Source organism: Phoca vitulina, unplaced genomic scaffold (genome assembly GCF_004348235.1).
Source record: "Phoca vitulina isolate PV1807 unplaced genomic scaffold, GSC_HSeal_1.0 scaffold82, whole genome shotgun sequence".
In the NCBI taxonomy this organism is placed as follows: Eukaryota; Metazoa; Chordata; class Mammalia; order Carnivora; family Phocidae; genus Phoca; species Phoca vitulina.
The window spans coordinates 4,718,444-4,744,957 of NW_022589785.1; the positions used below are offsets into that span (position 1 = coordinate 4,718,444).

Consider the following 26,514-nt stretch of genomic DNA (forward strand, 5'->3'; position numbering starts at 1 on the left):
ACCTCAGCCCTGAGGTACTTGCCACCACAGAACCCCTGCTGTCTCCTCGCCTGTCGTGGAGACACCAAGTGAGGAAGCCACAGGCCCCTTCCACAGAGAGGAGACTGGCAGTGGCAGGTCTAGACCAGGCTAGAAAGAGAGGGTGGACGGGAACGACAGGGATGCCCCTGCACTGGGCTTTCGAGGGCGCACAAACTGGGTGTGATCTACCCTCCAAAGGGACTATTTAGTCAGGGTGTGTTTGGCTCTGAGGAGCAGAAAACTACTGAATCCTACTCAAATCAAGCCCACCAACTCAGGGGCAGCCAAGGGTGGTAGGGAAGCAGACGTTGGGGCTCAACTTTCCATCACCTCCACAATGATCACTAGTCTCTGTGTCTTTCCCCCGTCAGCTTCTTCAGAGTGTGGCCCCAGCAGTGACTCTGTCACCTTCCAGTTCAATTCCCCAGCCCCCTCTCACTTCCTCAGCCTGTGTCCCAAAGCCTAGAGAGGGGGTCTGCCCAGCCCAGCCTGCCTGTGGATTCTGGGCCAGGTGTCTAGCCTGGCACAATCTGCTGGACCGTGAGAAGGGGTGTGGGTGAGAGCACAAACATGTCTGGTGCAGGGCCCCACAGTGAGAGTCTGATAAACAGAGGTCCCCCCTGGGGATTGGGGACCAGGTTTGTGTCTAGCCTGCATTTAGATCTGTAGACCTCCAGACAGACCAATTCCCCTCTCTCACAGCCATGGGATGGCGCCTGGATTTGCTTAGCATGTTCATGCCTGTGAGCTCATCATGTCATAGGTGGGGAAACAGGCCCTAGCAGTGAAATGATTTATCTAGGAACATGCAGTGACGAGAGGAGAGGTCTGTCCCACAGCCTCTGCAGCCCAGTTGCTAGGAATGCGTTCTTCTCCTGCTCCTGGTGCCTCCCAGAGTCCCTCCCTGAATCACCTACTTCCAGGTTGGGGCCCCAAAGGGCAGCAGTCGGATCGGATCTGAGGGATTTGGGAGTCTGTGGGCAAGGGCAGCCTGCTGTGGGCTGCTCTGGGCTTTTGGATGGACCCCAGGGACAGCAAAGGAGCCCCCTGCCCCCATTTTTGCACAAGGGAAAATCCTATGGAGAGTCTTGCTGTCTACAAGTCAAGGCAGGTTAAAAACTGGGGCTCTGGACCCAGACAGACCTAGTCTGAATCCCCCACCAGCACTCAGGCTGCACAACCCTTGCTTTGAGCTGTGCCCTCAGCCTCTCCCTTCCCCCTCCACCGCAGTGTGGGCAGCTCTCTCCATCCCATCATGGCGCACTCAGGCCTCATCTTGAATAATCCTCTAACCCACCCCTTATCAGGCAGGGCAGGTAGGAGCTGCTTTGTGGCAGTCTTGGAGGAGTTGTAAACACTGCCTACCACTCCCTGCTAGCTCAGCTCTGAGAAAGTCAGGGTGTTTACTAGTTTTTAAAGTATTATTATTATTATTTTTAATTAAAGGAAATTTCCTGGAAAACTGACATCTCAAAAAGAATATAACCCTTAGGAGGCACTGATTCCTCTTCTTCAGGAAGTATGGGGGGAGGGAGGTTGCCCTCTTGGCTGGCTCAGCTTCTCTCCCACAACCCCTCTTGGAGAAACCCTATCTAAATACCCCCTTATTCTAGTCCTTGACCTGAAAATCCTTTCCTCTACAATTTGGACTATTAAGCAGCTATTTGCAGGCTCCAGCAGGCATCGGAATCACCAGAGGCAAATGTAAAAATGCAGACTCCTGGGCCCACCAGAGAGCGTCTGATTCAGCAGGTCTCCGGTGAAGCTGGGGGCGGGTGTCGGGGGTGCGGGGGGTGGGGGGGTGGTGCGGAGGACACAGACGCTGCTAATCCTTGTCCAGTGATTATGATGGGGCTTGAGGGGCACTTGTCATTCCGCAGTCTTACCACGAGGGGGCGCCGCGGACCGAGCTAAGTGGTTACCCTTTGCGGTCTTGTTCCTCCCGACAGGCTGCTGTCCTCAGGACTTGCTGGTCAGACAACAGGCTAAGGGTGAGCCGTGTTCCGGTGGGCAGCTTCCGCAGGGAAGGAAACCCGACGTCAGGAAAGAGGCTCGCAGTTGGCTGTGGGCACCTACCTGCGCCAGGCATTGCACCTTGGTTCTTGCGCACTTGGGTTCCGGAGCTCAGAGAGTCCAGTGTCCAGCCTGGAATCCGAATCAGCTTGTTCTGCTCTGGGATGCGCGGTTTCTCCAACCCTGAGCAAAGAGAGCATCCGTCGTTTAGATGGGAAAGCAGAGACTCAGACAGGGGCAAGGGCTTAGTGGCAGCTGCTCTGGCTGCCAGCCACCCAGGGCTCTTTGTTCTGCTAGGGCTGGGGGCAGAGGGTGGACCCCAGGAAGTCCAGCTATGAGTCAGTTCTGAGTGCCCAGGGGACGGGACAGGGGCTGTTGGCCAGGGATAGATGCTGGCTGGTACCCCGCTTCCACAAATGTGGGTGGCCTTGGTGATTCAGTTTCCCTGTGTCTGCCTAGAGGGGGCCGGCCCTGGGCTGGGAGAGGGAGGAAGTGCTGGGAGTTAGGGAGGGGCTATGGAGGGGCCTTAAGGGGCTCGGTGGTTCAACTCGTCTGGATGCTGAGGTCCCACGGAATAACTGTGGCCAGAGATCGGGTGGCCCCGAGACTGGTCCTGGGATGAGGGTCCCTGGGTGGGGGTCCTTGAAGATGCAGTCCCCGGTGAGGCTGGGGGTTTTATCGGCCTCCCTCAGAAAGGCACCTCATTGTCCCCGCACTGCATAGGTCTCTACGGGGGGCTTGCCTTGGCGCTGGATGTGGAGGGGCCTGATTCCCCACTGCTAGGGGAGAGGGGACAGGCAGCCTGGCCACTCCAGCTGGGGGGCTCTGCTGATGGAGGGACTGCTAGGCGGATGGAGGAGGGGCTGTGAGCGGGCGGCTTGGGGGAGGAGCGAGACATCCCTCCCGGCTCCGGGGGCGGGGCCTAGCCAGGGGCGGTGCTGGGGGCTCAGCTCAACTCTCCGGGTGGGGCGCGGGCGGCGGCGGTGGAGGCGGGGCCTAAGAGCGCGGGGCCTCGCCTGCGGGGCCGGCCGGGGCTGAAGCCTGGCTGGAGCTGCTGCGGGAGCCGGAGCCGCAGCCGCAGCCGCAGCCCGAGCCGCAGCCCGGGCCGCCGGAAGCCGGAGCCGCCGGGAGCCGGAGCCGCCGGGAGCCGGAGCCGCCAGGAGCCGGAGCTGGAGCGCAGGCCCCCGCCGGAGCCTAGTCTAGCCGAGCTCGTCGCGGAGCACCGGCCTGAACGCGGGCCGGTGTGTCAGCTAGCCGCTGGGCCTGGGCGCACTGTCGGAGGAAGCGAGCCGCGACCACCCGGCACCACCGGGAGCCGGTGCCCGGATCGCCCCTGCCAGGCCTGGGCCCGGCCTGAACGAGCAGTAGGTCGCCGGGTCTGGACCGAAGAGAAAAAGGAACGAGGATTCCATCTAATCGTGGAGTGGGCTTAAAAGCGGGAAGAAGAGTGGAGACTTCACGTGGGACCGGGCAGAGGTGCCGGCAGCTTACTAGGCCAGGCTTGAGCACCAGAGAGCCTGGCATGCCAGCCGCTCGGCCGGGGTTCTGCCCTGCCTGAGCCAGGAGCACCGCATAGCTCCTGGACCTTGGCTGGCACAGGCCTGGCACAAGAAGCAGTGCCCTCACCTGTCTGAGGAACTGTGCTTGGGCCTGGCCCAGAGTGGGACTCTTCGGTGGCCCAGAGCTGGTCCCTGGGGAGCCGTCCTCCTGCCGCGGACCCACTGGTACGGATGTGTCGCTGCCCGCTGGAGCACCATGAGGGCAGGATGACCTCAGCGGAGGCAGTGGCTAGTGGTGCTCGGGGGGCTGGGTCCCCCGAGTGGCCGCCCGACACCCCGCAGGCCCTCGGGCGGCCTGGCCGGGCCCGGGTGGCCGTGGCAGCACTGGTGTGGCTGCTGGCAGGGGCCAGCATGTCAAGCCTCAACAAGTGGATCTTCACTGTGCACGGCTTCGGACGGCCCCTGCTGCTCTCCTCGCTACACATGCTGGCAGCGGCCTTCGCGTGCCGCTGGGGGGCACAGCGCCCCATGCCCCACCGCACTCGCCTCCAAGTGCTGCTGCTCAGCCTCACCTTCGGCACCTCGATGGCCTGTGGCAACGTGGGCCTGAGCGCTGTGCCCCTGGACCTGGCACAGCTGGCCACCACCACCACGCCACTGATCACGCTGGCCCTGTCCGCGCTGCTGCTCGGCCGGCGCCACCACCCGCTGCAGTTTGCCGCCATGGGCCCACTCTGCCTGGGGGCCGCCTGCAGCCTGGCCGGGGAGCTCCGGACACTGCCCGCTGGCTGTGGCTTCTTGCTGGCTGCCACCTGCCTCCGCGGCCTCAAGTCCATCCAGCAGAGTGAGTGCCTGGGTCACTGGCTGAGAAGGTGGGGATTGGGGTGGGGGTGTGGCCTGGATGGCCCTGTGAGGGGTATGGCTGTTATCCCATCTTCCAGATGAAGAAACTGAGGTTCGTGACTTTGGAGGAGGCAGAAACTGAGGCTCGGTAAAGGACCGACAGCTCAGAGAATTCCAGGCCCCAAACTTAGCTCTAGACCCCAGCCGATATTTAATAATAGTTGCCATTGATCCGTGTCTCATGTTTTGTCAAGCCTTTTATCTCATTGGATCTCCATACTGCCCTGATGAAGGAAGTCACTCAGTTGTCCCCGTTGACAGGTAGAGACTTGCCCTGGGTCATGTGGCTAGTGAGCAGCAGAGGCAAGATCTGAACCCAGGCAGTCGGACTCCGTGCTGTCCAAGTGATGTGGCGTAAGGCTGTGGACCCTGAAGGAGAACTGATAGTGGGGACTCAGGAGAGAGAAAGAGGGCGAGACCTTGAGCTGGGATTGGAAGCTGAGGGGTTTGGCTAAGTCTGGGAAGGACTGATGTTTACTGGGAGCTGCAGTGTAACAGTCCCCATGCTCCGTGTTGACCTTGAATCGCCATGGCAACCACCACCTTCATTCTCATTTGATAGCCCATGGAACTGAGACCTAGAGGTTCATGATTTGTCCCAGGTGACCTCACTTCTGAAGAAAGGAGACAGGGGGCCCTGGGCAGAAGGTGAGGTGGAGGCTCCAGGCCTAGACCCTGCTAAATCACTGGGTCTGAGGGTAGAGGATGCCTTCCCCTCTGTCTCCTCAAGGGGCATCTGAGTCACTGTCCCCACCCTCTCTCTGCCTCAACCTAAGGGAGATGTGGGGGAAGGCAGGGTGCCCACTTGGGGTGGGGAGGCCTGGGATCCAGCCACGCGTTTGCTCATACTTGCTGGTCAACCTTGGGCAGATCTGGGTCTTATCTGGGCCTCAGTCTCCCTATCTGTTCAGAGGAGGAGGGTTGGAGTTGATGGAGTCCCAGGGGCCCCCGTGCTCTCTCCCCCTTCCAGCTCTGAGATCTGTGACCTAGGCCTGGGAGAACGAGGAGGGGTCTTCAAGGGTGCTAGGCTGGGGTTGGGGGCAGCCTGCAGGCAAGGGAAGGTAGATGTCAGAGCTCAGCCCTGCCCTGGCATCTTCCCCATCCTCCTGGGCCCTGAGGCATGGTCAAAGCTCCGTGCTATTTTTGCCCTCGGGTTACATGAGAGCTGGTGACTGAGCTTGGGCCTGAGCTCTGGGCATGAGTCGGTAGTGGGAAACCTGACCTCTTTCCCCCCGCCCCCCCCCCCCCCCCCCCCCACCCCAGCAGGGTCACAGGGCTGGGAAGGCCCCAGCCTTCAGGCCCACAGCACGCCTGCTTCTCACCCAGCCCTCAGGCGCGAAACAGCAGGTGCCTGGCATTGATCTGTTTCTTGGCTTCTGCCAGCTTCCTCCTTCTCTCCCGAGTGTCAACTGCCTGGCCCTCGAGGTGGGTTGGGTGCTTCCTCCAGGCTCCCACAGTACCTCTGTTTCCCCTGTCACAGCTCTGATGTCCTGTATTGTAGCCACTTGGTTACCTGTCTGCATCCCATCAGACAGGAGGGCTGAGAGGGCATGGACTGGCTTTGGGCATCTCCATGTCCCCCAGCACCTGGCCTGAGGCCTGGCACAGGCAAGTACTCTTTCAGTGGGTGGGTTATTAATGGCTCTGATAGCAGAATTGGCAGGCTGGTTAAGGTACATGGCTCAGGGTGCTAAGCAGGGAGCTTAGGAGGCTGGAGGCCCCACCAACCGAGATGGGAGCCTGGCAGAGATGGGGAGGAACAGACCAGAGCCAGGAAGTGAGGTGAGTTTTGGACAAGAGGAGGTTTCTACTTCCAGGGGTTCCAGATTCAGACTAGAGTGTAAATGGTAGGCTGAGAGCAGACTGCATGGAGTAAGGGTAAGAGTCCAGGAAGGGGAGCACCCAGGCAGCCATGGGCAGGGCCAGTCTCTTCCTTCCAATCTGGGCCACTTGCAGGCCCAGGGTGGGGCTACGCTCCCAGAGAGGCTGGGAAGAGGGGTGCCAGCTTGCTGAACTTGCTTTCAGCTGTACCCACCTGCATCAGAGAGCAGCCTGACCTGATCCCTGCCTGAGTTCTCAGGCTGGTGGGGAGATGCACTCAGAGGCAGAGACTACAAGGGCAGGAGAAAAGTTCTAGAGCCAAGGTGGGCACAGGTGTGGTCGGGGCCAGCTTTCTTCTTCCTGGGGAGACCAGAGGAGAGAGCATTCTGGGAGTGGGAGGCAGGCCTTGCTAGGGCCCGGGTGGCAGCCGGCAGGAGCAGCGTGGGGGATCATGACAGCTGCCGTGGCGAGCAGTCACCGCCGGGCACCAGACCCTGAGCTCAGCACCTCGCATGCTCCTGTGAGGGCGGTGTTGTTACACACGAGGAGATGAGACCTAGAGTGACTTGTGTGATATCACACAGCTGGTGACAGAGCAAAGATGGGCTAAGCCAGCAGCCATAGGAACAGAGGGTCTAGAGAACGTTTGTCTGTCTGTGGCCGAAGCCTAGGTGTGTTCAGATGCTGAAACAAAATTGCCTTTAGAGAAGGAGAGGTTGAAATGGAGGGTTTGGTGGGGCTAGCCAGGGAGGGGTCATTAAGGAGGCAGGACCATAGGCTGGCATTTGGGGGCCCTGGGTGGGGCGAGTGGCCTGTGGCAGAGGATCACTGCTCTTTCCCTAGGCTGCAGGGAGGGCAGGCAGAGGGCTGGGTCGGGATGCAGAATGCGCACAAGGGGCTGGGGGTGGTGGGGAGGTTAGGACCTTCCTGCCTGGCTACCTCACGGCAGCCACTGGGGCCATGGGAGAGAGAGAGCGCGGCCTTCTGGAAGGGTCACCTTAGAGGCAGTGAAGTTCACCTAAACACCTTCCAATGATAGGACCTTTAACGTACAAGCCACACGCCGCTTGTAATAGTGCTAAATTTGGAGTGAAGGAGAAGGAAGCATTCCAATTATCTGTTCATTTCTAGAAATGCTTGAGCTGGAGGGACTGTTGCCTAGAGAACAAAGCCAAAACATCAAAATGAAATTGAGAGAGAAATACGGTTTTCCTATTCTGGCCTATGAGTAAGCACCCCTGTGGCTCTTTGGAAAGCGTGTGTCAGAAAATGCACAGAGGCTCCAAGAGCCCTGGGAGGGGGCCTCCATCGGTTACTCATCTCTCTCCACTAAAGCTAGGAGAAGGCCCCAGAACATCGTCACCAGTGTGCAAATACTGTCATTTGACCCGAGCGGTGTCTGACTTTGATGATGGCCACTGCTTCCTTTGTGAACAGCTGGGTGGTAACATGTATAAGCATAGACTCACACTCACACACACACACACACACGCACACACGCACACACGCACACATTCACACATATGCAAGCTGGTAGGATCCTCTCTTTCCTTGCAAAACTAAAAGCTTTCCTCTTCGTCCTGGATTCATCTCGACAAGCCTTAGTGTTGGTAGCAAAAGATGCTGATGATCAGTTATGAACAGTGAGTGACAGCCAAGTGCAAACAATGACTTTCTTGTTGTCTTCCCGTCATCCCAGGGTCATAAGTGAATGAAGCAATGAATGAACTCGCCACTTGACTCCAATTTATTATTGTAAAACCTTTCTTTTTTTTTTTTTTTTTTTGCTAGGAGGTGGCAGAGCTGGGACCTTCTGTTGGCCCGTCTGTTGCTATGGTGGTGGGCGCTGCAGTGTGGGGTAGTGGGTGGGTGGGTAAGGACTGAAACCAAGAAAGGTGGGTCAGGGTCACTTGGCACAGGGCCTTCCAAGCTGGCTAAGAACCTAGGATATTTTTCTCTGGGGCCTGGGGAGCCCCCGAAGACTTTTTGTTTTTTGGGTTTTTTTTGAGCCACATTTCATGTTTATTGATCGTTTGGCTATCACAAGCAGCTTATTGTTTGAGGCTGCGGAAGGCAGTTTGAAGTGGATGATAACAGCCTTATTTATTTACTTTTTTACATTTAGTGAGTACTTACCTTACAAAGTCTTGATAAGTGTCATCTATTTTAATCTTTACAACAACGCTGCGTATGAGGTGCTTTCACCCAACTCTGCAGGTGATACGGAGGGTAAGTGCCAGGTCATAGCTGGTCAGGAGCGGACGCAGGTCGCAGGCTAGGTGGTGTGCCTGGATTCTTGACTGTCATGTTACAGAGCGGGAGCCACTAATTCTGCCTGAGGGACTGGGGCAGGCTTCCGGGGTGATGGGCCCCCGAGCCCCTGCCAGGTCGGCCAGTGGGGTGGGGGTCGTCTCCCTCGGGGTGCTGATGGCTGCCGTCCTGCTTGCAGGTGCCCTGTTGCAGGAGGAGAGTCTGGACGCGGTGACCCTGCTGTATGCCACCTCGCTGCCCAGCTTCTGCCTGCTGGCGGGTGCGGCCCTGGTGCTGGAGGCCGGTGTGGCCCCGCCGCCCGCCCCCGCCAGCTCCCAGCTCTGGGCCTGCATCCTGCTCAGCTGCCTGCTGTCCGTGCTCTACAACTTGGCCAGCTTCTCCCTGCTGGCTCTCACCTCTGCCCTCACCGTCCACGTCCTGGGCAACCTCACTGTCGTGGGCAACCTCGTCCTGTCCCGACTCCTGTTTGGCAGCCACCTCAGTGCCCTCAGCTACGTGGGCATTGCACTCACCCTTTCAGGAATGTTCCTTTACCACAACTGCGAGCTCGTGGCCTCCTGGGCTGCCCGCCGGGGCTTCTGGAGGAGGGGCCGGACTGGCAAAGGTCTTTGAGACCTAGGGGAACACCTGGGCTCCCTGGGACAGCCCCAGCCTGAATCCAACCTTGGCCAGTGGCCATGGGAAAAGCAGAGAGCAGGCAGCCACTGGGGCCCTGGGAGAAAGAGAGGGGCCTTCTGGAAGGGCCACCTTGGAGGCTGGAATGGGGATTCCCGGAGAGAACCACCTCCTGTCCCTTGCCTGGCTCTAACCACAGACCTCACTCACCACTGGATGGTGGGTCCAGACCTAGCACAGGCACTGTGCTTCTTGGACTGATTGTTAGGATGAGCATCAACTACTTCTCCAAAAATTGCTGGCCAAACTTTGAACACCTCACCATGTTCTGATGACGACGATGATGATTCTTGGAGATTGCACAATCCTTCCTCCTGGAAGTGGGGGAGGCAGCTAGGGGGCCCAGGGAAAGGCCTCTTTGTTGCTGGGATCCCCTGGGGATTGGGATCATCTGTGCCAACCCCAGGCAGCTGCTGTAGCCTCACCCCTGGGCCCCCCAATTTTGGGTCTTCCATCCTCAAATAAACTATTTTTGCTTGTATACCTGTGTCATTCCTCAGAGTGACAGCCAAGGAAATATAGGGAGAGCTCTGGGCCCACTGGCTGCTAGCTGCCCACCCGGAAATGAGGACATCCTCCCTTACCCATCATGGCCTGTCTGGGTCCCCTGCTCTAACTGGCCAGGCCACCATTGCTCACATTCTGCATGGTGGCAATGGCTTCCTCCCTGCTCTGCTCTGGCTCCTCTACTCCACCTTCCACATAGCCCCCGAAGGTTCTTTCTAAAACACACACCTTCTGGGGCTCTATACTGCTCCTGGGTCAAAGTCAGAACTAACTGCGGGAGACCACAAGACCATCAGGATCTGGCCCCTGCGGCCTCACCAGGTTCCTGTCTCGCTTCTCTCCTTGGGCTCCACCTTCCATCCTCACCGACTTCTTTCAGGCACCTGGCCCAGGAAGGACAGGCGCAGGGTTTCCTGGCCCTGGCCTCCATCCAGGCTGGCCTTTTGAAGGGGAAGTGGGCCCAGGCTGAGTCACTCACTACCCACCCTGCCCGTGACTCAGAGATGCCGCCGGCCCAGCCCTGTCCCTGTGCAGCCTGGGCATTTCCAGCCTCCACTCTGAGGCTTGGCCAGACAAGACAGATTAGATGTCTCTGGGTGGGCAGAGCCTCACCAGTACTCAGGACCCTTTCTCTTTCCAGGGAGTCCCCCTGCCAGAGTAGGAGCCTCCCTGCAGCACCCTCGCCGTGGCTCCTGGAACCCCATGGAATGCTTGGCTGAAGGGTGAGCCTACCCCAGCCCCCAAACCCTATCAGATCAGAGCCAGCCCTTGGTGGTTGTGGGGGCAGAGGGCAGGGGTGAATCGGAGCCGTGCTTGACCTTGGGGCTGGCTTGTCACCAGACTCAGGACTCTCCAGCATTGAGGAGATTCCCTCAAGGTCATGTTTAAAGCCCTCCCTATCAGAAAACCCGGGTTTGTATCCTGGCCCCCTTTCTCACAGTGTGACCCGTTTGGTCTCTCTTGGTGTCACAGTGTCATTGGGAGTGGGCAGTAAGGATTGCTGGAATAACCGGAAGGAAGGGCTTGGTGGGTGATTTCCATCACAGGCCACTGCCCCTCTAGGCTCTCCCTCTTACTAGTTGATTGCCTCAGGCAAGTCGCTCCACCTCTCCAAGCCTCAATCTTTGTGCCCAGTCCCTGCAGGGAAGCCTTGTCCTCAGGAGAACAGATGTCACCTTCCTTGGGAAGCTCTTTCCTACCCCTACCTCTGCCCTGCTCCATGCAAAGCTGAGTCGAGAGCCACAGCTAAAGGTCACCCCAGCTCCTTGCACTGAGGCTGGGCACTGAGCACATCCCACTGTCAGAACTAGTGTATCACTTCTCTTCCCCACCAGCCTGGGCTCTGGCAAGGGCCAAGACAGCTGTCCTGCTCACCACTGTCTCCCCAGCACGAGCACGGGGCCTGCTATGGACAGAGTAGGTGGAAGAGAATACTAGTCAAGAACAGGGGTCAGACCTGGGTCCAAACCCCAGCTCTGGCGTTGTCTAAGCTGTGTGACTCCAGGCAACGGCCTTCTCCTCCTGTGCCTCTGTGTGTTAAGTGGGGGCAGCAGTAGAACGGAACCCTGGCTAGCTTGGGGAGGGGGCTGCAGTGGGCTAATGTGTGGCAAGTGCTTAGCAATAGTGCCTGAAACCTAATAGGTCCTCAAGAAATGTTAGCAGACTGACTCACAACAGAACTAACAGAATTCCTAGTTCCTTCCCAAGGCTTTTCATACTAGCCACTTCCCTCCCCCCCAGCCTTCCACTGCACGGTGAGCCCCTTCCCCCGCCCCCCACCCTGGGGGCTTGCTCTTAGAGCACAGTGGGAGGGCTGCCCCAGCTCCCACCCCCTTGCCCTGCTTTGGAGGAAGCTGGGGATCTGGGTCTGTGCTGGGCATCCTGCCATTGTGGATTCAGAACAAAGCCCCTGCCTTGTCTCAGCCCCAGCTGCGAGGGGGCCCCTCCCAGCCACCCCAGGGGGCCCTTGGATTGTCATTCCAGGGGCCAGAGCAAACAAGGGCTCTTCTTGCTCTCTGCTCTGTTCCCAAATCAGCTCAGGGATGCCAGAAACTCCACCATCGCACTGCCCCAGCTCACTTGCCAGTACTTCCTGGAAAGAACACACTATACAATGGAGAGCCACGGGAGAGGCTTTGAGCAGGCAAAAGCCATGATGTTCAACACACATTTCTTGAGAGTGGCCCTTTAGTTTGGTCTGGATCCTATGTGGAGGGGAAATGGAAGGGGAAATTGACAGGAGGTAGAGAGATCAGGGAAGAGGTATTGTGGTCCAGAGGACAGTGGGGACAGTGTTGTGGGCACAGTGCAGAGTACCATCAGCTGTATAGATTTGGGGTAACAGATTATCCCCAAACATTACAGCTTAAAGCAACACACATGAATTATCTGACAGTTTCTGTGGATCAGGTATTTGGGAATGGCTTAGTGGAATAGTTCTGGATGTCGCCCAGGGCTGCGGGTCATATGAAGGCTTGACTGGGGCGGGAGGGTCCACTTCCAAGATGAGTCATCCACACGGCTGCTGGCAGGAGGCCTCGCTTCCTTGCCACGTGGGCCTCTCCACAGTGTCCTTATGACATGGTAGTTGGCTTCTCTCAAAATGAGTGATAAAGAGAGCAAAAAGCCACAATATCCTTTGTGACCCAATTTCAAAAGTCACACTCATTTCTCTAATATCTTCATTTATTATTTAACTCTAATACTGTCATTTCTCTGATATCTTAGGTCAACCCTATCCAGTATGGGCCCTCCCACCTTGGCTACCCTAAGGACATGAATACCAAGAAGAGGGGATCTTTGAGGTCAGCTCAGGCTGGCTACCACATCAGTGAGTGTTTGTTGAGTGAGAGATTGAGGAGGACACAGCTTGGGGCCACGGGGAATGAGTCCGGGAGTCTCCTGCTCCAGGTGGGATTTTGTTGGCTGCACCTCTGTGTCCTCCCGGATACAGTACTATAGGATCCTGCCCACAGTGGGCACTTGGCAAGTGTTTGCTCAGTGAGGGCTGGAGGCCGCTTTCTTTGCTCCCCACTCACAGACAGGAGAAGGTCTGGGCTCCTTGGTCTGGTATTTGAAGCCCTGGATGCTCTGCTATCTCCAAGCCCACTCCCCGTGATTCTTCCAGCTAGATGAGGCCACCCCTGCTCCCTGTGCCTGATGGAACCTTCCAGAATCTAGGCATCCTTCTGCCCACTCATCATGTGCCCCTCCCTCCTTCTCTAAGCACTGCCAGCATCCCAGCTGGGTAGATTCTGGGGCAGCACTACCTGCTGCCTCGACCGGGCAGTGCTCTTTGTACGTAAATTTTCTTTGGTGTAAGAACCCTGTCTGTGCATCTTATGCTGGAGCCCAATATCAAACAAGCCAAAGCGGAGGCACCTTAGCTGAATGAGGAAACCCCTTACCCCTGAGACACCTCTGCCAAATTTCCCATGAACCCTGTCTGAAAGCCACAAATCTAGTTCAATCCTTGTCATACATATGAGGCAACTGAAGCCCAAAGAGGAGGAAGAACCAAGATGATTCGCTTCATCTGTTCAGGCTGCTATAACAAGATGCCACAGGCTGGCTGGCTTATAAACAGAAATTTATTTCTCACAGTTCTGGAGGCTGGATGTCTGAGGTCAGGGTCCCAGCACAGTTGGGTGCGGGGCCTCTTCTGGGTCACTTTTTTGTATCCTTACACGGCAGATGGGGCAACTAGCTCTCTGGGGCCTCTTTTATAAGGACATGAATCCCATTCATGATGGGTACACTCTCATGACCTCATGATCCCCCAAAGCCCCTACCTCCGAATACCATCATCTTGGGCATTAGGTTTTTCAACATATGAATTTCAAATATTCAGACCATAGCAAAAATCTGATGCAAAGGGGGAACAGCAGGGCTAGGGCTTTATCTGCGAATTTTGGGGATTCTGCCATTTCCTGCTCCGAACTCTGCTCTAGAGAACAGAGCCAGGGTGTGAACTTATAGAGGTACGTATGGTCTGGCCCAGGTTCACAGGGAGTGTCTCCCACAGAAGTTGCCAGGTGGGTATCTCCCAGCTCAGGCAGCAAAACATTTCTTTTTGTCTTCAGGGGAAAAGCATTACAAATGTTTTGCCACGGGGGAGTCTAGAAACATTTGTGGCAAGAGGCTTTTAGAGATGTTGAAAGCTTTCTGCTTTGGGGTGTCTCCTGGCACCTCTGAGAGGTGGGCAGGATGGTGATTTACTCTGGGTCCTCTGAGAAGCAGACACCAAGATGGAAAGAAAAGTGCAAGGGTTTTATGAGGGCAAACGTCTGTGAGGGAAAATGGGAAGGGAGCTGGGAAGGCTAGGAGACCTGTCAGACCATGATGTAAGACTCTGAGTGGAGGAGAGAGGGGAGGAAGGTTGGGTGGACACGTTTCTGACCATGCTGCAGTCTAAGGAAGGTTCAGCATGGCCATCAGAGCTCTTGAGGCAAAGAAGGCAACCAGAAGAGCCCCACGTCTCCCAGGAATGGGTCTGCCTTAGTATCCCTGCTGTGCTCAGGAACTGGCTAGAAGGAGTCTGAGGGAAGTCTAGCCTCAGCATAAACATGGTGATAGATTTCACACTGCCCTTGGTCAGTTTTACTTTCTGTAATTGGAGGTCTGTGGGACACATCCTTAGGGTCACCACAGATGCCATTGTGACTCCCATTTTACGGAGTCGGCAGAATTCCAGAAAAATTCCAGGGTCTGCCTGAAGTCACAAGGCAGGATGAAAATCCACCTTTTGACTCTCTTTCAGGCTTCTTAAGTGATACAGATCCTAAATCCAGAGGTGAAGGTGGATGGATTCTTAGGGCATTTGGATGTAACATCCCAGGATACAGGTAAGCAGGGTTGTGTGCTTCAGGGTCAAGAGCTACCTGTCCTTGGGGTCTGTAATGAGATCACCCTTTTAACAGAGGTTGTTCAGGGAAATCCCCAGGGCCACTAGCATGTCACTATTTCTCTGACAGGGTATTATGAACTTCACAGAAACTTCTTAAACCAAATTTAATTTTTTCATTTATCATAAAGAAAGAAATTCTGCACTTTTAAAGTGGGAAAGTTAAAGGTTCATAAAATCACAGAGACCTGGAATCCCTGCTCCAAGCCAGGATGTTGGGCTGTGAGAATCATTTCATTCTTCCCTATTACAGGATTATGGTAAAGCTCCAATATGACCTACTTTGCCTAGGTTGTTTGAGTAAAGGGCTACCGAGTCTGAAGGAACAGAGTGAACTATTTGGGAAAAGGGGACCCTCTCAAGAGCCCTCAATCTCAGCCTCTTCCACTTAGGATATGAAATCTTGATCCTACCACAACCAATTCAGAAAATTAAAAAGAATAATTTTAAAAAGGAGGATCCAAAATTAGATTTCAACTATGAAAAAAAATGCATGAATGGAAATATACCACTATACCAAAATATTGACTTGGTTATCAAGATAGTCTTGTAGATGGACCATATTTGTTTTCCTTTTTCCACAAACGGACATGTATCTTTAAAAATAAATTTCTTGGGGTTCCAGTTCTGAGTAAGATAGAGTAAGCATCATCTGTCCTTCCCCCAAATGCAACTAAAAACGCTGGACCGAATGGAGCAGCTCTCTGAGGACTCGGAAAACGAAATGGTAGCAGGTGGTTTGGGGAAGGGAATCAGAACTTGAAGTATAAACAATCTGGCGGTGAGCTTCCTGTTTTGTTTTTTTTTGTTCCTGTATCTCCTGGCCTGGTCTCAAAGTGGCTCCTGGAACTGTGCACTGGGCATGGAAGAAAAAACTCCAAGAAGCCCTGTCTTCCTGGTCTGAGGAGTAGAAAGGAGGGCCCCTTAAGGACAAAGTAAGGGAAATCTTTTTTTTTTTTTTTTTTTTTTCCCCTTTTCTCTTCTTTTGCCCTGCCCCCAGGCAAACCTCATGCTCAAGTTAAAACTCAGGGCAGCAGCAAAGTCAATGGCAATGGCAGCTGGGAAATCACCTAAAATTCTGAGGGGAATCCTCTCAGACCAAAAGAACTGTGGCCTGAAAAGAGTGTATGGAGGGAGGGAGTGTGGGGCAGGGGATGGAATTCCTAATGCCTTTTCTCTCTTCATCCTGTCACTTGGCTCCAGAGCAGACCCAGTCGCAGAATGTGTGCAGCAGAGCAGGGAGACCAAAGGCCCTGATTTCCAGCTGGAGGACCTGGGAATGGGTGGCCTTGAACACTCGAAAATGTGGGGGAGATCGTGGAGAGGAGGGAGCTGGAGAAATGGATCCCATAAAGTTGCATACGAACTGCTAGGCTCCATGCATGGATCTGACTCTAAACAGTAGTCCAATGACTTTCAGAACTAAACTAGGTAGACCACCCAGATTTCTGACTGGCCCCTGGGTGGCACAGACTTAGGACAGATCTAAAATACATTGCCAAAGTTTTGAAAATTGAACTAACGTTGGAACTATGGCCCTTTTAAAGACTTTTTTTTTTGAAGATTTTATTTATTTATTCATGAGAGACAGAGATTGAGAGTGGGAGGCAGGCAGAGGGAGAAGCAGGCTCCCCACAGAGAAGGGAGCCCGATTCGGGACTTGCTCCCAGGACCCCAGGATTACGACCAGAGCCAAAGGCAGAAGCTTAACCAACTGAGCCACCCAGGTGCCAGGAACCATGGCCCTTTCAAAACACAAAATTCAGCTGTGTAGCTTTTATTTAATTTAAAATTTTTTTTATTTTTAAAGATTTTATTTATTTGAGAGCGAGCACAAGAAAGCACAAGCAGGGGGAGTGGGAGAGGGAGAAGTAGGCTTCCCGCAGAGCAGGGAGCCTGATGCGGGGCTCAATCCCAGGACCCTGGGATCATGACCTGAGCCGAAGGCAGACGCCCAAAGACTGAGCCACCCAGGTGCCCCTGAGGTTATGGACTTTAAAATCAGGATTATCTGGATTATTGGGCAGGCCTAATCTAATCACATGAATCCTTAAAAGCAAGAATTTTCTCTGGCTGGATTCAGAGAGATGCAACAGAAGGAAAAGTCAGAGGTATTCAAAGTGTGAGAGGGACTCAACCCCCTGGATAGCATTTGAAGGAATGTAGGCAGCTTCTAAGAGAAAAGACCAGCCTTCAGCTGATAGTAAGAAAATGGGGTCCTTTGTCCTATAACTACAAGGAACTGAATTCAGTCAACAACCTCAATAAGCTTGGAAGCAGAATCCTCCCCAGAGCCTCCAGTAAAAAAAAAAAAAAAAAAAAACCACATGTGATTTCAGTCTTATGAAACATTTGATTTTGGCCTGTGACAACCTAAGCAAAAGATTCAGTCAAGCCCAACCAGACTTCTGCCGTACAGAAATTGTGAAATATTAATAGGTATTGTTTTTAGCCACTGAGTTTATAGTAATTTGTTATAGCAGTAAAAGAAAACTAATACATTATCCATTGAACATCAGAGGGAAGTGGTTAAGATGTTAATTCTAAATAGATTCTGAAAAGTTAAGTATGTATATATTCTCTAGTGTAACCTCTAAAAAAACTATATAAAATTAAAATGGAATACTTTAAAAATATTCAATAATCCAAAAGAAGGCAGGAAAAGGGAAACAAATGGAAAACAGAGGACAAACAGAAAACAAAATGGTAGACCTAAATCCAAATATTGATAAATTTGGTCTAAACACACTAGTTAAAAAACAGATTAGATATGTAAAAAAAGCCCCAACTATATGGTGTCTACAAGAAACCCATTTTCTTTTTTTTTTTTTAAAGATTTTATTTATTTATTTATTTATTTATTTGAGAGAGAGAAAGAGACAGTGAGAGAGCACACAAGCAGGGTGGAGTGGCAGAGGCAGAGGGAGAAGCAGGCTCAGCAGGGAGCCTGATGTGGGGCTCTATTCCAGGACCCTGGGATCATGACCTGGGCCAAAGACAGACAGTTAACCGACTGAGCCACCCAGGGGCCCCAAGAAACCCATTTTCAATCTAACAATATAGTAGGTTCAAAGTAAAAGGATATAAAAAGATATATCATGCAAATACTACTTAAAACAAAGCTGGAGTGGCTATAGTCATATCAGACAAAGTAGACTTCAAAAAATTAAGAAGGGTAAAGAGACATTGCATATTGAAAAAAAGGTCAATTTACCATAAAGACATAACAATCCTAAATATGTATGTACCTAACAACAAAGCTTCAAAATACATGTAACAAAAATTAATAGAATTGAAAGGAGGTGTAGGCAAATCCACAATTTTAGTTAAATACTTCCAACACTCTTCTCTTTGGGACGCCTCGGTGGCTCAGTAGGTTAAGCGTCTGCCTTTGGCTCAGGTCGTGATCCCAGGGTCCTGGGATCGAGTCCCATGTTAGGTTCCATGCTCAGGAGGGAGACTGCTTCTCCCTCTGCCTGCCGCTCCCCCTGCTTGTGCTCTCTCTCTCTCTGGAAAAAAAAAAAAAAAATCCAACACTCTTCTCTTAGTAATCAATAGAACAAGTAAACAGAAAATCAGGGCGAGTATAAAAGAATTGAAATCACCATCAATCATCATCAATCAATAAGCTGACATTTATTGACCACTCTATCCAAAATAATGTTTTTTTCCTCAAGTGCACATGAAACGTTCACCAAGATAAACCACATCCTACATGGTAAAGTAAACATTAACTAATTTAAAAGAAATAAAATCATACAACTTATGTCCTCTGATCATGATGGAATTAAATAGAAACCAATAACAGAGAAATGGTGGTAAAATTTCCAATACTTAGAAATTAAACTACACACTTCTAAACAATACATGGGTAAAGGAGAACATTTCAAGAGAAATTAGAAAATATTTTGAAGTGAACAAAAATGAAAATGCAGCATATCAAAACTGGTGGGATGCAGGTCTGAAATAAAGTTTCTACCTTATGAAATTAGAAAAGACAAGATAAATTTCAAACAAGCAGAACTGCAGAAATAATAAAGAATAGAAATCAATGAAGTAGGAAAGGGAAGAACAATAGAGAAAATAAAAAACAAGGGAGGTAGTTGTTTAAAAAGATTTTAAATATTGATAAACCTCTAGCTAGACTAACAAAGAAATAAAGAGAGAAGACAAATTATCAGCATGAGGAATGAAAAGGTGTTATCTCTGTGGACCCTGCAGATAATAAAGATAATAAGGAATACTATAAATAACTCTATGTGCATAAATTTGACAACTTGGATGAAATGGAGCTATTCCTGAAAAATCACAAACTACCAAAACTCACCCAAGATGAAATAGATAACTTGAATAGTCCTTTAACTATTAAAAGAATTGAATTCATTGTTAAATTCTTCTGAAAAAGAAGTCTCCAGGTCCTGATGGTTTCACTGGTGAATTCTACCAAACATTTAAAGAAGAAATAACACCAATTCACACATCTCTTTCAGTAAACAGAAGGGGAGAAAATACTTTTCTACTCTTCCCTAACTTCCTTAACTTAATAAAGGGCTTCCTTAACTACAAAACGCCTATAGCTAACATCATAATTAATGGTAAAAGACTGAACACTTTCTAAGATCAGGAATAAAGCAAGAATGTCTATTTTCATCCCTCATATTCATCATCATACTGGAAGTTGTAGCCAGTGAAATAAAATAATAAATCAAAGATATTCAGATTGGAAAGGAAGAAATAAAACTATTTTTATTCACACATGACAAGATTGTCTATATGTAGATTGCCAAGGAATCTACAAAAATGCTCTTAGCAAGGTCACAGGATACAAAGTCAACACACAAAAATCAATTGTATTTCTATATAGTACCAACAATGCACAATTGGAAACCAACATTAAAAAAAAATTTTTTTCACAATGCTCTCCCTCAAATGAAATACTTAGGTATAAATACAGTAAAATATGTAAGATTTGTATGCTGAAAACCACAAAACACTGATGAAAGACATCAAAGACCTAACTCAATGGGGAGACATACTATATTCATGGATTGGAAGATTCAACAGAGTAGAGATGGCAGTTCTTCCCCAAATTGGCCAAAAGATTTAATACACTTTGAATTGAAATCCCAGTAGGAGTTTGTTGATACAGACAAGTTGGTTCTAAAATTTATATGAAAGGCAAAGAAAGTAGAATAACCCAAACAATTTTTTTAAAAAGAAAACTGGAGGACTCACTATCTGACTTTAAAACTTACTACAAAGCTACAGTAATCAAGATAGTGTGGTATTGGTGAAGAGAAAGACGCATATATCACACAGAATAAAGAGTCCAAAACAGACCTACACAAAGGAGCAAAGACAGCTCAATAAAGGACAGTCTTCAACAAATGTAGTTGAAACCATTAGACATCTATATGGAAAAATATGAACCTCAAACTAATCCTCATACCTTATACCAAAGGATCATAAAAATAAGTGAAAAATTTAGACCCTCAAACTTTAACATTGAAGAAAATCTTTGTGATCTGGGGTTAGGCAAAGAGTTCTTAGACATGACACCAAAACAACAGTCCATAAGAGGAAAAACTGGCAAGTAGCACTTCATCAAAATTAAAAACTTTGCTCTGTAAAAGATACTTCTAAGAGAAATGAAAAGACAAGCTAGACTGGGAAAAAATATTTACAAATCCTTATCTGACAAAGGACTTGTATCCAGAATATATGAAGTATTCTCAACACTCAAGAGTGAGAAAACAGCCCAATTTTAAAATGGGCAAAAGAGTTGAATAGACATTTCACCAAAGAGGGTATGCGGAAGGCAATGAAGCACACAAAAAGATGCTCAACATCATTAACATTAGGAAAATGCAAATTAAAACCACAATGAGCTAATATCACACACCTATCAGAATGGCTAAAATAAAAAATATTGGCAGTACCAAATACTAGTGAGAAAGGGGATCTCTCATAGTGGAATGCAAAACAGTATAGCCACTCTGGAAGTCTGGTAGTTTTTTTATAAAGTTAAACATAACCTTTACCATATAACTGACCGATCCCACTTTCTAGGTATACACCCTAGATAAATGAAAACTTATGTTCACATAAAAACCTATATACAAATGTTTGTAGCAGTTTTATTCAAAATGGCCCCAAACTGGAAACAACCCAAATATCCTTCAATGGGTGAATATTAAAACAAACTGTGGTCATCCATACAATGGAACACTACTTAGCTATAAAAAGTAACACATAATGAATCTCAAAGACATACTGAAAGAAGCCAGTCTCCAGAGGTTACATCCTCTATGATGCTATGTGTGTGACATTCTAGAAAAGGCAAATCTAAGGAACAGTGAACAGATTGGTATGTGCCGGAGGCTGGGGTGGGGCAAAGGTCTGAATACAAAGGGGTGGCGTAAGAGAATTTTGTGGGTGATGGAACTGCTCTGTGTCCCGATTGCAGAGGTAGTTAACACAAATGTGTTAAAACAGAACTGTACATACAAAAAATTAATTTTGTGGTATGTTAATTCAAAATTTTTAAAAATGAAGATAAAATATGTCCCAATCAATTTCTCTTTAAAAAGGTTATGAAAGAAATTTTCCATCTGGGTTTCTTCCAGAAAGGCTGCTTTGTGGGGGCTCTGCTACACCAGCCCTGATGTTTGTGGGTCTGTTTATCCATCTGTAAAACGAGAAGTCAGTCTAAAGCAGGGCTTTTCCTTCTCCCCTGCACCCTAAAATTACACCCCTGGGCATGCCCTTTATGGAAGTGGGGGTAGGGTAGTTTGGAGGGAGAAGGCGTTTGGCTTCCACTGGGCTCTGGACTCACAGAGCAGTTGTGCTTTTGTCTGTCTCATATATTGTTCTTCTGAAAACCTCTGGATTAGAACAGTTGGTCTTGAGTCAGATCCTCAGGCCCTTGGGGGGTTTGAACAATCCTGGATTTCAGGGCCTATAGGTGGGGCCCACTCATTTGTCCCTGTGGACCCCAGTGGTTAGCATTGGTGTTAACGGTCAGCAATCTAAACAAGGCCTTTTTGGGGGAAGCTGGAAGTGTGCTCCTTGCTTTAGGACCCCCAGTCACACGTGGATTCAACACAATGGAAACTCTGAAAAGGCTACAAAGTCTAGGCCTCTTCTAAGGTAGGGTCTGAAAGGCCTCAAACCACTTTTTTCCCCACAGGATGACATTATGGAAGAGCACTTTGTAAACAGTGAAGGGCTATGCACAGATGGGGGAAATGTCATCATGAGGATGACCACGCTGACCCAGACCAGCAGGGCCAAAGCATCATTCAGGACGAAAGTTGCTACCATAAGCACCTACCACGTGCCAGGCGCTGTGTTAAGGGATCATTGACTCTCCATGACAATGCTGTGAGGAAGGGGCTGTCATTGCTTGGACAGATGAGAAAGCTGAGGTGCCAAGAGGTCCCGATCACATGCGGGAGGAGGTGACAAGGCTAGGTTCTGGTCTATAGCTCTGGCCTTTCATTTCGAGACCTGTGAGAGGAACCTCTGAAGCCTGATATCAGGCCTGCTCTCCACATGTGCCCCTAAGAAGGAAACTCATGCCACCTTTCGTCAAAAGCTGGCGGGGGGCTGCCAAGGGTTCTTCGAGACCTTGCCATTTACAAAGGCACTCAAAATCAAAAATATCTTTAAAAAATTTTATACTGTGGAATGCTTTCTTTGAAAACGATGCCATGTGTAAATCAAATCCAGAAAACCAGAGATGGGCCCCCGTGGGTCGAAGGTGGAAGCAGGGTTGGCCTGGGCCCCCAGGACTCCCGAGGCACCACCTGAAGGCCACTTACCTAGTGGGTCGGCGCACTTACTGTGAACAGCACAGGAGGTGCCCTGATGCTTAAGGCTCTGGCTTCAGGTTTGAAAGAATTGAGTGGAACTGTGGCTGACTCATTCCTAGGTTAGTTGGTCTAGGGGAGGGCAGCAGGACTGCAGGCTTGCCAAACACTTTAGGCGCTAGTCCATTTGACCTGGGCACTGGCCTCACTCTCCCCACTGGCCAGCAGCCATGACCTGTCACTTAGAAGGGTAGGAAATTTCTCTGCACCATTGTACAGTTAGTGAATTTAATCTTTGAAGATACGGATAATAAGGTTAAAAGCTACAGCACCTTTCCTTTTTTTCTGGCCCTTATAAAAGGCATCATCTGTTTTTTCTGTATCAGCAAAAGTGGAACGTTTTAAGTTCAGATCTTGGTGGAGGGTCAACAGCAGATCTGCACCTCTGACCTGGGTGCGGGGGTGCGGGGGGTGCTGGCAGGCTCACAGTGGAATCATCAAATGGACCTCCTTCTCGTAGATGTCAGGGATCACTCCCACAGGGGAGCTGACCATGTGCACGGTGTTCTTGCCAAACAGCTGGAATTCATAGTGGATGAGCTGCTCCCAAAAGCCATTGTTGGGTCGGATGATGGGCCGGCATGACTTGGTCCACGTGTGGGCGTCCAGCAGGGACATGGCGTGGTACTTCATGAGGTAGGCCAGGCAGAGGGCAGCTGAGCGGCTCACGCCAGCAGCGCAGTGCAGCAGCGTGCGGCCCTGCTTCAGCTCTACACTGTGGATGTGGTCAGCGATGGGGTCAAAGAAGTCACAGAGACGCGAGATGGGCGTGTCGGCCACGGGCACCTGTACGTACTCGATGTCCTCGTATAAGGTATTTACCACTTCCACCGACACGTTGATGACCGTGGTGATCTGGTTGCTGGAGAGCACGAGCTTGTTGTTGGCGGCCACCCCATTGCTGACATACAGGCTGCTGGTGATCTGTGAGAGGCCACTGACCGAGGGCTGCCGGAACTGGACCGGAAACGTACACAGGGGTGCTGTCATCAGGCCAGTGGGTCAGCGGCCAGTGAGGCACAAGGGCTACATCTTTCTGTTGGGCTGTGCCATGGAAAACTGCAAGGAGGAAGAGAATGCTTAGAGAGCAGGAGCCCAGCTGGGCCAGAGAGCCAACCCCAGGGGATTTCTGGGAAGTGGATGGGTGGGTCTATAACAGGATCCCCAGGGCGGTCCTCTGACCATCACAGCAGAACTACCCAGAGAACTTATCTCCAACTCTGGAAGTCAAGGCCTCCCTTGGGGGTCTCCACATCTCTAGCTGGGCAGGCGGACTTGCGTCCATCAGCTGCGCCCTGGCCTCTCTGTCTAGGTTCACATAGCCACTTGCCCAGTCTTGCTTCTGTTCTGACTTTATGCTCAAATCATGAGACTCTGAAGCAGCGATATGAGGAGTCACTGGTGGTATAAGAGAGAGGAGGGTCTCAGCTTCCCCCCTCCAAGAAACCCTCTGAAGAGACAGGACGTGCCCCTGTGAAAGTGACATCAATTACAGAGTCCTACATCATTAACCAAGCTCCTGCAACTGGCCTCTAAGGAGGGCACCTAGGGAAGAAGGCGGCTGGGAGCTTCCTGGAGGCCAGGATGGGGGGCACTACAGCAGCTCCCAGAGAAGCAGAGGGGCCTCAGGTAGACAAGCTATACCAGCACGATGCTGTGCGCAGCAGGCTTGTGGCAAGCACCCCAGCGAGGGCCACGCCCCTGCTTTGTCCTAAGAAATCCCAGGTCCTTCACTCTCTCAGTCTTGCACAAAGCTGCAAAAATAGCACATCTTCACATGTTCCACTGAAACAGGAGTATTCGGATGTAGAGCACACTTCTCAAGGCCAAATGGCAGTTGTCATCAGGCAGAGACAAATGAGGAGCAGAGTTCTGTTCCCCTGCTTAATATATTTCACTGGCTGCCCACTGTCAGGATGAGGTGGAGCCCCTTAGCTTGACTGTCAAGGCCATTTGTGGTCTGGCTCCTGCCCATCTCTAGCCTCTTTTGCTCCATCCTGAAAGGCCTTGGCTAGGCTGAGCCATTGCAGTGCCATATGGATACCTGGTCCTCCCTGGCCCAGGGCCTTTGCCTTTGCTGTTCTCTTGGCCCAGAACCCTCTTTCCCTACAAGCCTATCAGATCCTGATCTGTTCCATTCAGCAGAGGACTTGGGATCTTAGCTAAGGGTCACTTCCTGAGGGAAACCCCTTGGAACCATACCCTTCCCCCAGGTTTAATCAAGTCCCTGCTCCAGGCTTTCTAAGCCCTATGTGATCTTCTTCCTACCACTTCCTAAAGATGTGGTTTTGTTTTGATTTGTCTGTGGTTCTACTGGTATTCACTGTAACTATCTTTACTCCTACTGTATCACCAATGCTAAGTTCTCTGTCCATATAAGTAAGTGCTTGATAAATATTTGTTGAATGAGGAATGGCTCCAACAGCCACAATCTGTCATCTCAGAGATCTTCTGGAAAGGATGAGTTTTCTGGTCTTGTTTGTCTAGAATTTGGGGGAAGAACTTGGTGGAGGTGAGGGTGGTTCCTAAGTTGCTGGAGAGGAAGGACAAAGGTACCTAGGAAATCCTGCCAGCCAATGCCCCAGAGTCAAATGCATCAGGCTCACCCCAGGAAGGCCAGATGGGGCTGTCTGTTCTAAAGGTCATGTGGGGGCAGAGAGAAAGCTCCCCAAAACTCAGTTGAAAGCCTAAATGCTAAGGGATGTTCCATCACCCAAACTGATGGATCCTTATCACCTGAAAACCCAGAGAAAAGTGAACTGAGGGTCTCCAAAATTAGTGCCCAGTGGGCAACAGGAATAGAGGAAACTGCTATTCATCACAGTGACAATGAGTGTGCAGAGAAGACTTCTCTTGATGGTGAGGGTAGGGATGGGAGGAGACACTTTTTCATGCTAGCCAAGAGATATTTATCAGGCTTTGTATTAGGTGCTGGGGGTATTGAAATGTACAAGACAGTCACGTCCCTTCTCTCACAGAGCTCAAAGTCTAGTGGGAGAGACAGACATTAAACAGGCAATTATAGGCACAACAGGGCTGGAAAATAGGGATAACAGTGCCTGTCTTATAAGGATCTTCTGAGGATGAAATGAGGTAACCCCAGGTAAAGTGTTTAACACGGGGCCTGACACAGAGTAAGCCCTCTATAAATGGTAACTATTCTTGCTGCTGTTAGGGACGGTGAAATGTAGGGCTTTATGGGAGTGAAGAATAAAGGGGTTTATTTCAGGCTCGGGGCGAGGGAGTTGCAAAGATGGCCTCAAGAAATGACACAAAGATTTGAAGAACATTTAGCGTGAGGGGGAGCGTGGTGGTGATTAGTTTCACCATTTTATGGCCTACAAAGCCTTAGGCTTCCTTCATCTGGTTCGGTCTTCAAGCCAACATAATAGGTGTCTGTAGTTAATATCTCCATTTTACACACGGAAAAGTGAAGTAGAGAGGAGAAAAGGACCTGCCTAGGGTCACGAAGCAAGGTCCGAAAGCTGGTCTTTCTGGTCTCATCACGTGTGGGAAAAGTCGGCAAACACCGGGGGCGTTCATTAATACTGGTTTATAAGCGTGGGACGAAGTCCACGGCTTGACAAGAGCAAAGAGCCACTTTCAGGGGTGAGCCTCCTAGGTTTTCTGGGGAGTTGACGTTGGAATGGGCTCCCTCGCCTCCTGGATGTTAAGAGCCCCCACAGTCTTACCTCTCTCCCGTGGGCGGGAGGGCAGGTTCGTTCAGGAAGCAACCGCGCCCGAAGCCTCGGGTGAGGGTCTCGGGGAGAGAGAAGATCCGTCACCATCCGGGAGCCACAATCCCCCGCTGGCCCGCGCTCTGGTTTCCATAGCAATGGTCCCTCCTCGCGGTGAGGAATCCGCAGCGCCGGGTCTTCGGAGAAACCCCGACCTCGCCTCGGTTCCCTGGAGCTGCCCCGCCCGGCCCTACCCGGTTACCCGCCCCGCGATCACGCGGGGGCCACATGAGTCCTAGCGGAGAGGTAGTGTCAGCTCAGCGCGCCGCAGCCCGCTCCATCTCGCCCGGCTC

At 51.1% G+C, this 26,514-nt stretch overlaps 2 protein-coding genes across 4 annotated transcripts; one reads left to right on the forward strand and one right to left on the reverse strand.

The window, feature by feature from the left end:
- The first annotated feature begins 3,164 nt into the window (after nucleotides 1-3,164).
- SLC35E4 (solute carrier family 35 member E4) lies at nucleotides 3,165-15,541 on the forward strand. 2 transcript variants are annotated; one of them, XM_032395149.1, is made up of 5 exons: nucleotides 3,165-4,377; nucleotides 8,707-10,432; nucleotides 12,438-12,540; nucleotides 14,470-14,554; nucleotides 15,451-15,541. In XM_032395149.1, the coding sequence occupies exons 1-2, from the start codon at nucleotides 3,765-3,767 to the stop codon at nucleotides 9,138-9,140; spliced, it is 1,047 nt and encodes a 348-aa protein (XP_032251040.1). In that variant the 5' UTR covers nucleotides 3,165-3,764; the 3' UTR covers nucleotides 9,141-10,432; nucleotides 12,438-12,540; nucleotides 14,470-14,554; nucleotides 15,451-15,541. The 2 variants fall into 2 exon arrangements, with proteins under 2 accessions (XP_032251040.1, XP_032251039.1); XM_032395148.1 differs by lacking the exon at nucleotides 15,451-15,541 and having other exon boundaries at nucleotides 14,470-15,066.
- Nucleotides 15,542-18,094: 2,553 nt separating this feature from the next.
- Nucleotides 18,095-26,509, reverse strand: DUSP18 (dual specificity phosphatase 18). 2 transcript variants are annotated; one of them, XR_004298157.1, is made up of 3 exons: nucleotides 26,177-26,509; nucleotides 22,437-23,543; nucleotides 18,095-18,122 (listed from the first exon to the last, which is right to left on the reverse strand). XR_004298157.1 is itself a non-coding variant. In XM_032395116.1 (2 exons), exon 2 carries the CDS (start codon nucleotides 23,472-23,474, stop codon nucleotides 22,908-22,910), a length of 567 nt encoding a protein of 188 aa, XP_032251007.1. In that variant the 5' UTR covers nucleotides 23,475-23,543; nucleotides 26,177-26,509; the 3' UTR covers nucleotides 20,769-22,907. The 2 variants fall into 2 exon arrangements, 1 of the variants encoding a protein (XP_032251007.1); XM_032395116.1 differs by lacking the exon at nucleotides 18,095-18,122 and having other exon boundaries at nucleotides 20,769-23,543.
- Nucleotides 26,510-26,514: the final 5 nt, after the last annotated feature.

Bases quoted from the DNA above. Each gene is read 5' to 3' on its own strand.
- SLC35E4 (XM_032395149.1), top strand. From the start codon at position 3,765: ATGTGTCGCTGCCCGCTGGAGCACCATGAGGGCAGGATGACCTCAGCG. The intron at 4,378-8,706 runs GTGAGTGCCTGG...TCCTGCTTGCAG, and splicing joins CCTCAAGTCCATCCAGCAGA to GTGCCCTGTTGCAGGAGGAG.
- DUSP18 (XM_032395116.1), bottom strand. From the start codon at position 23,474: ATGACAGCACCCCTGTGTACGTTTCCGGTCCAGTTCCGGCAGCCCTCG.